Raw genomic sequence first — 10898 nt, 5'->3', positions numbered from 1 at the left:
CATACATTGTCCTGTGAGTGCCTGAATGAGCTTTGCTCTGTCATTCGTTTTTGAAATGTATTCGGTACAGGATGTAGGACTACACTCCCTTTTCTTTTTCAAATCAAATCCTTTCATCTTTGGCTCAAGTATATGGACAGTTTATTTCATCGTACCTTTTTACTTTGGTACTGCCACCCACCTTCTCTCTGTATCCTTTTTTGGGGGGGGGGGGGAAGGGAGGGAGAGGAGGGTATGAATTGGAAGACTGTCTCCTCCCAAATGTAATCTTTCTGTTTCCCTGTCAATGAAAGACCAAACAAAGGGCAAGAATTATATTGTAATGAAGGGCTGGGCATGTGTGCACCATGACTCTCTACTATGCAGAGTCAGACCTGGCCAGCTGTTTGTCATATGCCCCACACTGCTAATGGAGTTTCTTCTTTACTGTAAGGGGGAGCCTAGCCTGTTGGAGCAGTTTGCTCTGTCACTGTGAAGTTCTGAGTGACCAAGGCATACTGTAATAGCCCAGCTGGCCATGTGGGTCTGTCCAGACTGCTCCAACAGGCTACACCAGGGGTAGGCAACCTATGGTACGCGTGCCGAAGGCGGCACGTGAGCTGATTTTCAGTGGCACTCACACTGCCCGGGTCCTGGCCACCAGTGTGGGGGGGCTCTGAATTTTAATTTAATTTTAAATGAAGCTTCTTAAACATTTTAAAAACCTTATTTACTTTACATACAACAGTAGTTTAGTTTTATATTGTAGACTTATAGAAAGAGATCTTCTAAAAATGTTAAAATGTATTACTGGCACACGAAACCTTAAATTAGAGTGAATAAATGAAGACTCGGCACACTACTTCTGAAAGGTTGCCAACCCCTGGGCTACACATTACAAAAACTCTTCTTTACATGTTTGTATTTAGCTCCAGAGTGGGGAAAGAGAATAGACGGGACCTCCCACCCCAATCTCAGGCGGGGAGACAGCATTCCCTGCTTATGTAAGCCATGCCTGGGCAAGGGGATGAAGAGAGAACCCACCCTACCTTCAGCTAACTGCTTTTCCTCTCTCCCCCCATGAGAGATGGGATCCCAGGGGTGCAGGGTGTGTGTGTGTGTGTGTGTGGAGCAGCTTCTCTCCCCCTGGGGAGGTGGTCTCTTGTCTCTCAGGAGCTGGTTTCCAGTTCTCCTTCCTCGGGAACCGATGCCCCAACCAGAAAGTAGGAAAGGTTAGGAGCGCGGATCGAGGCTGGGCTCCCCGGCGGTGGGGAAGGAGAGGGGCTAGGAGGACTCCTCCCCTTCCCCCGTGCTAGGTGCCCCGCCCCGGGGAGAGGCAGAAGCTGCCGCCGGAGCCCCGCCTCCCCTGCCCGTACATGGCCTGGCGGGGAGCCCCTGATTGACAGCCGGGTGGAGGCCGCGGAGCGGAGGCAAGCGCAGCCGCCGCCGCGGGGCTATGGCGGAGGAGGCTGCGGGGAGCAGAGGGGGAAAAACTTAGCCGGGGAGCCCCGCACAGGGCTGGGAGGAGCGCAGTAGGGAGCAGCCGCCGCTGGCCTGGCCGCTCTCGGCCTCCCTGGCGCTGGGCGGGCCCCGGGGGCGCGTTCTCCTGCGGCGGCCGGGGCGGGGGAGGCGAGGAGCATGAGCTGGGGGGAGCGGGGAGAGGCATGGCTGCAGCCTTGCCGTGGGGTGGCCGGCGGCCCCGCGCAACCAACATGGCTGCGGGTGCGAGGAGGCGCTCGGCGCTGAAGCCGCCTGGCCCCCGGCAGCCCCCTCCTTGCCCCGCGGACCCCGGCCTGTAGCCAAGGGGTGGGGAAGTGGTTCGAGCCGCGGCTCGGGACTAGGGGGTGGCAGCTGCAGGGGGAGCAGCCGCCTTTATCTCCAGCGCCTGCCCCGGCGGAGTCTGCCCGGCGGAGAGCGGGGAGGCGGCCGCGGGGAAGTTGGGCGGCCGGGCGGCGCTGCGGCTGTCAGCTGCGGGGTGGGTGGGGGGAGAAGAGCCGCAGCCCCTGCCTGAGCCCGGCTCTGTCCCGGGGGGAGAGGAGCCCGCAGCCTCTGTCCGGGTCTCAGCCCCAGGAGTAGCCAGAGGCGGGGGAGACGCGGAGCTGCCCGGGGGGTGCCCGCCGCTGCAGGAAGGGAGAAGCGCCGCCGCCGGACAGCATCTGTCCGGGAGCACCGAGCCGCGGGTGGCTTTGCCCGCCTGGGGTGCGGGGAGGGCGGCGCGGTGCTCTTCGGCGGGGTGGCACAAAGTTTGGCGGCTGGCTGCCCTGACTCGCCCGCAGCGGCCATGGAGCCCAAGCACAAGGAGCTGCTCGCTCAGTGCCGCCAGAGCCTGGCCCAGTCCATGACCGAGGTGGACAAAGTGATCGAGCTGCTGGAGGCTGCTGGCACCTTGAGCCCCCGCGACCTGCACGAGCTGCAGGAAGCCGCCGGAGGGGGAGCGGGGGCCGCCAGCAAGGCCGACCGGCTCATCCAGCTGCTGCTGGCCAAGGATCGGGACCATTTCCAAGACCTGCGGGTGGCCCTGGAGAAAACGCAGCCTCACCTGCTCTCGATCCTCTACCTGAACGGGGTGGCGGGGGCGCCGCCCGGGGAGACAGCCGGTGAGTCGGGGCGGGAGAGGGACCGGCACCGGGGAGCGGTTGCTGCCTCGCTGCACTTCCGAGGGGCGAGGGAGCGGAGCTGCCCGCCTGTGTTGTGCGCCAGGCGGTGTCTAGGTGCACTCTTCTGGGGCGCGGGGTAAAGGGCTCGCTGCCTGGGTGCCTTTGGCGGGGGGGGGGGGGGTTCTGGATGCCCTCTGAGGGCTGGGGAGTTGCTACCTAGATGGCTCCCTCCCGCTGGGGATAAGCGAATGGTTTGGGTGGAAACCAGTTTCTGTCCTTCCACACCCCGATTTTCTTAAGACAGGAGGAAGAACGTTTAGGATGAGATTTAGGCAGGTGCCCAGCATTGGCCTAGTTCTACCACCCCTTTAAGTCAGTAGTAATAATCCTGTGGTGCGCTTCACCCAGAGATCTTGGCGTTCTTATCCGCGTTTTACAGATGGGGGAACAGACAGGAAGATAAAGTGACTTGCCCAGCAGGGAATCAAACACAAGTCTCTTGAAGCCCAGCCCAATTTTTGGCCACTAGGCCACATTGCTAATATTAATCAATGGGAGGAGAAGTAGGTCTAAAGGGAGCTCTTTTGGAGAGACCACTCTTAATTAAACTGTGAAAACACCTAAGCCTGGATACTTAAAGGTAGTTAAGATCAATGGGAGCTAGGTGCCTAAATACCTTTGAGGGTCTGGGTCCTAGTCTTTTATTGCTTTTTTTTCTTCAGGCTTTAGGTTTGAGGGTTTATTTTGGTCTGTCTTTTTGCTCCCAACCGTTTTTTCCCTCTTCAGGAAGATATGCTGCTGCCTGTTCCCAAGTAACAGTGTTAGCATTTACAGTACCTTGCATTATGTAACTGCTTTGGGAAGTTAATTATTTCATTCATACTTTCGTTATTACTGTTCCTGTCTCTGGATCCTGGGACCAGTGAAGACTAAGCTAACTGTGTCCATAGTGTTGTTTTGTACACTGTCTGTTGTTTGTAAACTCCATTGAAGTTAATGTTATTAAACAGTTAAAGTTTTGTGAGTAGTTGCAGCTGTGAAATTGTTTCTTTTGCAGATTGAACTGTGCTGGCCTAATAAGACATGGAGATTTTTTGTACTTACTGTTTGAAGAGAATGGCAAATGTTTTGACTAGCGGTCCAATATGAATACAGATACATTTGGATCTATATTATAATAACTTGTATTTGTTGGGGGAGAGGAGAGAGAAAACGGGTTTCGTTGTTCAGTCAGGTGGAGATGAGAATTTTGAGACTAAACTTCCTAGTTTATCAAACCACCCCCCAAACCCTGTTAGGACTCTATCAGAGTTTTTTTTTTTTTTTTTTAAAAAGATGAAGTTGGTAATATTGAGGCTTTATGAATGCAGCTGTTCCTCCAAATTAATGCTACTACAATTTATCTAAATTTCAAGGCTGTATTGTAGATTGGCTTTAAAGAATATGCATTTGTTAGAGTAATGTGCAGGGGCTGTTTTATAATGGCTGTCATTAACATTTGGCAATAAGGAAAAAGCTTTTTTACATCCAAGGTGGATTTAGACAGGGTGACTTACCTGTTTACAGTGAGGAAACTATCTGGGGGAGGTGCTTCCTGGATCATGTGAACCATATAATTTTCTTAGGAAATTTGAAGCAAACTGTCTTAAAAATCAGATTCTTAAACTTGCCTGTTTCACCTGGAAAATATTTATGGATTTGCCTTTACAATATACACCATCACACTGTACACCATACTTTTATTTTTAATTCAGTCAGCTGTAAGAGTTTATAATAAACATAGGAAAGGTGATTTTTTTTAAACATCACTATATATTATAATATATGGTCTCCTCTAATGAATGTATATCAGGAGTTCACAGGAACAATGCACCTCAGGACATCTAATATTGTGTGGTCTGACATCAGTGGGAGTTGAGGGCATGCAGTGCTTTTCAGAATAGGACCCATAATATTTTATATGATGCTCAATATGGTCTTGTTTGGAAGCTGCATTTAGTGAATTGTTGGTACTAGACTATTGGAATTCCCTAGTCTTAAGAACAAAATTTAAAAATGGAGTGGATGTATCCACCACGTGTGATACTACTTTGTTAATACACTGAAAGTAGGATATAGAAAGTGTCATAATACTGAGATCCCAAGGGAGGAGGCATTTGAAATTAACGGGCAAAATTAGTTTCTTTCTGCATGAACTCATGAGGCTATTGTTAGTAAGAATATACACCTGGTACACCTTCTATGTAAAATGAGATGTTCATGTTGACAAACACTTTTCAAAACATTTTAGTTTTTGACAGTAAAAGATTATACCTTTTTTGAATTAAAATGTCATCTAATTGAAACTGACATTTTTACAAGTTAGTACAGAAGAGATTATTAAAGTGACTTTAACAGAGACAGCGGTCATGTTTGTTAAAAGATTAGGATCCTGATCCTGGAGTGTGCTTAACTGCACATGCCTGAAGAGTCTGATTGGAGTCAGTAGGACTAACTCATGCATAAAGTTAAGCACTTAGAAACATTTTTGCAGGATCAGGACCTAAATTTTCACTTGCATACTGAATATATTACAGAAAAGGAGTTAATCTTTAATTGTGGCCACCTAGAAGGGGCATGTTTGGTCCCATACTTTAATATAAAATAAGGATCATTTTTAAAATTTTAATTGGAAATGAATCTGCTTCACACTTTGTAAATGGCAAAGTTGACTTTTTGCACTTCTGTTGATTGTGGATAATGAAATTAGACTCATTTTTTTGTTCTTATGTGGGTTGAGTTGCTGCACTGTTTGGGTAGCAAATACTGAAGGAGGCATGGTTAATATCTGAACAAAAGTGTTCAAAATTTAAGTAGTAACTAGTGAAAACAGTTCTATTGATCCATTTTGTAAAATGCTTGTATTAAAAGTAAGGTAAAAACTAATTATTGGGCCTAAGCTAAGTGTCCTTTTAATTTAATATAAGGCATCTTCCTGAATTAGTTTTTCAAGTTACTATTTAGAGTTTGGCTAATGAAGGAATTTAGGACAAGCACAATTAAATTATAGGCTTGTTTGGCAGAGGCAAGATTTATCTGCAGTGTATATCTTGAATGCTTGTTGGACGTTAAAGTAACATGCAGTAGACTGCTTACACATAACAGATTTGGGGGTCTATTTTTTTTCTGTGTGTGAGAGAGAGTAATCCACATCAACATTGATATAAGTTCGAGACAGATATGTCTCACTTACCTGGTCTCAATGAGATTACTAATCTGTTGGTGTATTGCAGTGGTTTTCAACATTTTTTTCATTTGTGGAATCCTAAAATATTTCAAATGGAGGTGTGGACCCCTTTGGAAATCTTAGGCATGGTCTGCTGACCTCACAGATGGGAAAACCACTGTTTTATGGTAACAATGGCCTTTTGTGGACCCCTTAGATATAGTCTGCAGACCAGTAAACAGCTGTTTTGAATGTTTTAGGGGGAGATTGGGAGTTCTAGTAATTACTAGTTCTAGTAATTACTAAAGGACTTGTAAAGCAACCTGATCCAGCTTAAAAGAAGCTTGCTTTTCTTTATAGCATTTTTCTTAGCTCAGCAGCTATTAAGATTTGAATACATGTTATCATTCACAATGTAAGATGTAAATGTGCAATTGTTCGTTCTTTTTTTTTAAAAGTCCTCTGTGCAGATTATTTTAAATGTATTATTGTGATATTGTGTTATAATAGGACATAGTTTTAATTTTAGAGCATTGTGCATGACAACAGTAATAAACTGACAAGAAATAATATTCTGACAAAGCAAAACCAACACAAACTCAGTGCTACATGCTTTATTTGCTTAGTGATAGTACAGGCACCATATAGTTGTTATGGTATCTCCCTTTAGAAATTCATTTAAGATAATGAAGAAAATTACAGTATTAAGATTCGCTAATAAATGATTTCAATTAATACTTCTAAATTACATTATAAATTTTAATGTACCTCCCAAGACTGCATAGGCTAATTAAAATATCTGGGCATATGGATCCTTGCTATAAAAATTTACATTAATTTTTTGAAAATGTCCATTTGAAAATCTGTGTGTGTGTGTTTGTTTTTGGGGGTATTTTAAAACCACACTGAACTTTGTGTGCGCTAATTCTTTCTTTTAAGCTATTTATCAGTTCTTCCTATATTTTTGCACATTCTTATCTTATGAACTTATGAGTTTTAATTAAGTAGCTGACTTGGCAAGGTATTTTTAATCATGTAGTAGTTGCATATCTTAATAGTATAGCTTTTCCCCTTTTAATGGGATAATAAGACTACTTTCATGCTTAAGTATCTTACTGAATTGGGGCAATATTAATGTTGTGAAATCAGATAAATTGCAAAAAGTGTATTTAACAGTATTCTTGGATATGTTACACATCCATATGTATTTTATGTTAATAGCAATCAGTATATGAAAGTTTGAGTCTAACAAGCAAAACAGAAATAAAAACACTACAAATGTAGCTGCAAAGGGTATGGCTATACTTATGGTTTGCAGCACTGGTCATCCAGCTGTGCAGGGCCAGCGCTGGTGTGTAGTCACACTCACAGCTACCAGCGCTGGTGTGTGGCCATATTTGGGGCGCTGTTGGGAGTGATGCATTATGGGCAGCTATCCCAGCGTTCAAGTGGCCGCAATGTGCTTTTGAAAAGAGGGGGGGTGGAGTGGGGTCTAGTGTGACAGGGGGTGGGGGGAGAGAGAGAGGGGATTTTTGGAGCCAACACTGTGTGTTTAGCTTCCTGCCTTGAAAAATCAGAACATGTTTCCAACCCCTTAGTCTTAACTCTTAATTGCAAACAGCCTGCAGCCAACACGACTCCCCGCTGTTTCATTCGCTCCCTGCCTGCCTCTCATTTGATTGTTTACAGCCAGGTACAGATGATCACAGCAAACAGGAGCTCTGTTTGTTTTTTAGATAAGGAGCAGCGGCAACGGAGCTCCACATGGAGCTCGTTCATAACAAAACAAAGAGAGGCTGCATAACGAATCAAAGAGAGTAATTTATAAAAGCATTCTGGGATACATCCTTATACCCTGGAGGCCAATCACAGCGCTGGTGTGTGGCCACACTTGATGACCAGCGCTGGAATCCTTATTCCCTATGCTGAGTGAGGTGTATGGCCAGCGCTGCAGCCAGGGAGTTGCAGCGCTGGAAGTGCCCTGCAGGTGTGGCCACTTACTAATTGCAGCGCTGGTGGAGGCTTTCCAGCGCTGCAACTCGCCAGTGTAGCCATACCCTAAGTTAGCACTGAAGGAGAAAGGATACCTTGTTGCTTTGGAGTGCTTGATATATCAATGCCATTTTTTTGTGCTTCATTTCTGTGGTTTTCTAGTGGTGGGGGAGAAGGAAACTGTCCAGAACTACTTAGGTTGCTGAGCTTGTAAGTTCTCTGCTGCTGAGTTTTTGGGTGTGTGGAGTTAAAAGGTGCCCTAATCTCTGTACTCCAGAGCTAAAACAGCTTGCTGAACTTAAAAGCCCCAGTACACCTGGCTTCAAAGCTGTTAATCATGTCAGTTTCACAGTTTCTTTTTCCTTTAACAGCTGAGCTGGTAAATTCTTGTAACCAAACAACTGCTTTTGGTGGTGAAGTGTGTATGCATCTATCTTTGTTTGCTGCTAATAACATATGGAAGTTTTTAGTATGCACTTTCAGTACTGTGTTTCAGATGCTCATAACAGAGCACATACTACTGATTAAGGCCTGTGTAACAAGTCTTGAGAACAGAAAACACTAAGAGCCAGTGGGACTAGTTGTGTAAGTAAAGTTACACATTTGCTTAAGTGTTTGCAGGTCTGGGGTGTAAGTTTGAAATTCAACCATTCACTCATTTGTGAGTTTCTCTACGGGGATGGGGGATAATTTTGTAAACCTAGTTCAAAAAAACAACTGAAGAGAGTTGCTCAAAGTTGAATTATTAATTTTTTTAACCATCTTTGGGCAGAGACCAAGTGTTAATCTCCAATCCAACAGGTAAAATTTAGAAATCCTATAAGTGTACAAAAATATTGAGGTAAAAGGGAAATTCTTCTTGTTTTAGCTTTAGAGGGACATTGTCAATTTAATGCAGTCAATTTCAAAAAATGAGTAAATGACTTCTCACCCTGAGCCACCCAGTGAGCTTTTTTGTGGATTACTGTAATCTTTATTTTCTTTTAAAATGTCTTTCCCACTCCCTTGCTGCTGTGTGAATAGTTAGTGAGCAGTGGGGCTGGGAGCCACTTCTCCAGAGGGTAGTGGCGAATGAAAGGACAAAGTAGCCCTGAAGTGACTGACTCCTTCCCCAAAGGGATGCTGGAGAAACCTCTGAGTCAGTTTTCTTTATCTGGAAGGAGAATGGGGAGCAGAGAGCCAGAGGAACCAGTGAGTTGGTAAGTGAATGTGGGTGGAAGATTTGAGGGAGTGACTGTGAGAGAGAATTGGGAGGATAGGTAAAACGGAAGTGGTGGAGGACATACTGTAGGGCAGGGCTGGCCAACCTGAGCCTGAGAAGGAGCCAGAATTAACCAATGTACATTGCCAAAGAGCCACAATAATACTTCAGCAGCCTCCCATCAGCTCCTCCACCCTGCTCCCAGCACCTCCCCATCCCTCTCTGCACCTCCCAATTAGCAGTTTTCTGGCATGCAGGAGGCTCTGGGGGGGAGGAGGGAGGAGGGGGGAGGGCACAGGAGGCTCGGGGGGGGGCCAGGAAGGGGTGGAGTGGGGGCTGGGCCTGTGGCAGAGCCAGGGGTTGATCAGTGAGCACCCCCCAGCACATTGGAAAGTTGGTGCCTGTAGCTCCAGCCCCAGAGTCAGTGCCTATACAAGGAGCCGCGTATTAACTTCTGAAGAGCTGCATGTGGCTCTGGAGCTAAAGGTTGGCTACCCCTGCTGTAGGGGAAGGAGGAGGAAGAGTTAAGAAAGGTGGACTGGGAGAGAAGGAAAGACGCATCAGATGATGAAAACATGCTTTATGACAATGAAAAAGAGAAGTGAAGAGAGAAATTTCAGAAGTATATGTTGCAATTAAATACAGTTGAGTGTAACAATAAACAGTGCATACTGTTTTCATTCCCTGGAAATAGAAGGAGTGAGGTATGTGGGGCAGCACAGGTGTTTTTCCATCTAGTTAGTAGGTATCAGATAAACTTCACAAATCCTATTGCAGAATTCTTTAAACTACATAGCTTAGAAGTCATGCAGTTGCTTAGGCAGCCTTCAGAAAAGACTACTTCGTGGTGGGGACTGATACCCTTTGCCCTACTAAGTGGTGAGTGAAACTGACCAGGTATTTCCCAGCCAGCTTGGTAGCAACCTTCTGGTTTCTTGATGTTCTCAAATTCTGAATGTCTGCTCAGATTACATATATTTTGAGAGAAGCTAGACGTATGTCGAGAAGTAATATCAAGTTGTAGCTGCTTGGAAGTGGTCTAACAAACTCAAAGAAGGAAATTTGCTACTTAGTAGTTTACAAATACCCAGGGAACTACTAAGTAAAAGTACAGTTAATAAGATGATTGAAGGCTTCTTTGCAGCTGGGCATTTGCTGTAATGCTTATCCAGCAGTGACCATCCTAGAATGCATAGTAAAAATTCACTGTTTCTAAAAAGAATGCTCCAAATCAGTAAGGAAATGAATCACCTGTGGAACTAGCTGTGGTGTTTGTGTTGCAAGTAAGGATTGCCTTCCTCAGTTTTCAGTCAGTAATGTAGATATTAGAATGTCTTCACTCCTCTGGGTTACATTGTGTTTTCATGTGGCCTTATTAAAGGCTGCAGTGGCCCCTCTGGCAGACCCAGCTAGACTCTAGCAGGTGACTCTCATTCCAGGGGTATCAGACTATAGTTCCAGCCCCTTTCCTAGACTCTGGAGAACAGTATGGGGTCAGAACAAGTCGCTGGGAGTAGTGGCTATACAAGTGATGCCAGCAGACTGGGTTCTGCAGTTTGAACTCTGAGTATTCTTTTCTCTCTGCTGTTTGCTCTGACCTCCTCCTGCTACTGTCCAGCCTCAATCTCCCTTCCCTTCTAGTTTCCATCTTCCCTTTATGGTCATTAATCTTCTTGCTCCCTTGCTCTTATTTTCATCTTTCCCCTCACTCCATTTTTGCTCCTTGATGTTATGATATACTTAAAAATCCTCAATTTACCCAAAAGCTATGTAACTAACTAGATGTCAATAATCCTGAGTGTTTTATTGTATGTTGTATCCCTCTTTCCCCTTCCTTCTTACACCTGTTATATTGTAAGATCTTGGGGACATGGATTTTGTCTCTTCCTATATGTCCACACAGTGCCTACCACATTTGGGCTGC

The 10898-nt window shown here is 45.5% G+C and overlaps 1 protein-coding gene across 2 annotated transcripts in view; it reads left to right on the top strand.

Annotated features, from left to right (window-relative positions):
* The first annotated feature begins 2062 nt into the window (after positions 1-2062).
* Positions 2063-10898, top strand: part of DLG5 (discs large MAGUK scaffold protein 5) — a 201713-nt gene continuing 192877 nt past the window's right edge. The window contains exon 1 of one of the 2 annotated variants that reach the window (XM_045024440.1): positions 2063-2576. In XM_045024440.1, the coding sequence (XP_044880375.1) occupies positions 2261-2576 (316 nt within the window). In that variant the 5' untranslated portion in view covers positions 2063-2260. The remainder of the gene's footprint in view (positions 2577-10898) is intronic. The other variant, XM_045024441.1, reaches the window with a different exon arrangement.

Source organism: Mauremys mutica, chromosome 7 (genome assembly GCF_020497125.1).
Source record: "Mauremys mutica isolate MM-2020 ecotype Southern chromosome 7, ASM2049712v1, whole genome shotgun sequence".
Taxonomy (NCBI): Eukaryota; Metazoa; Chordata; order Testudines; family Geoemydidae; genus Mauremys; species Mauremys mutica.
Note: the sequence above shows the minus strand (reverse complement) of the source record. Positions and strands in the feature narration are given on the sequence as shown.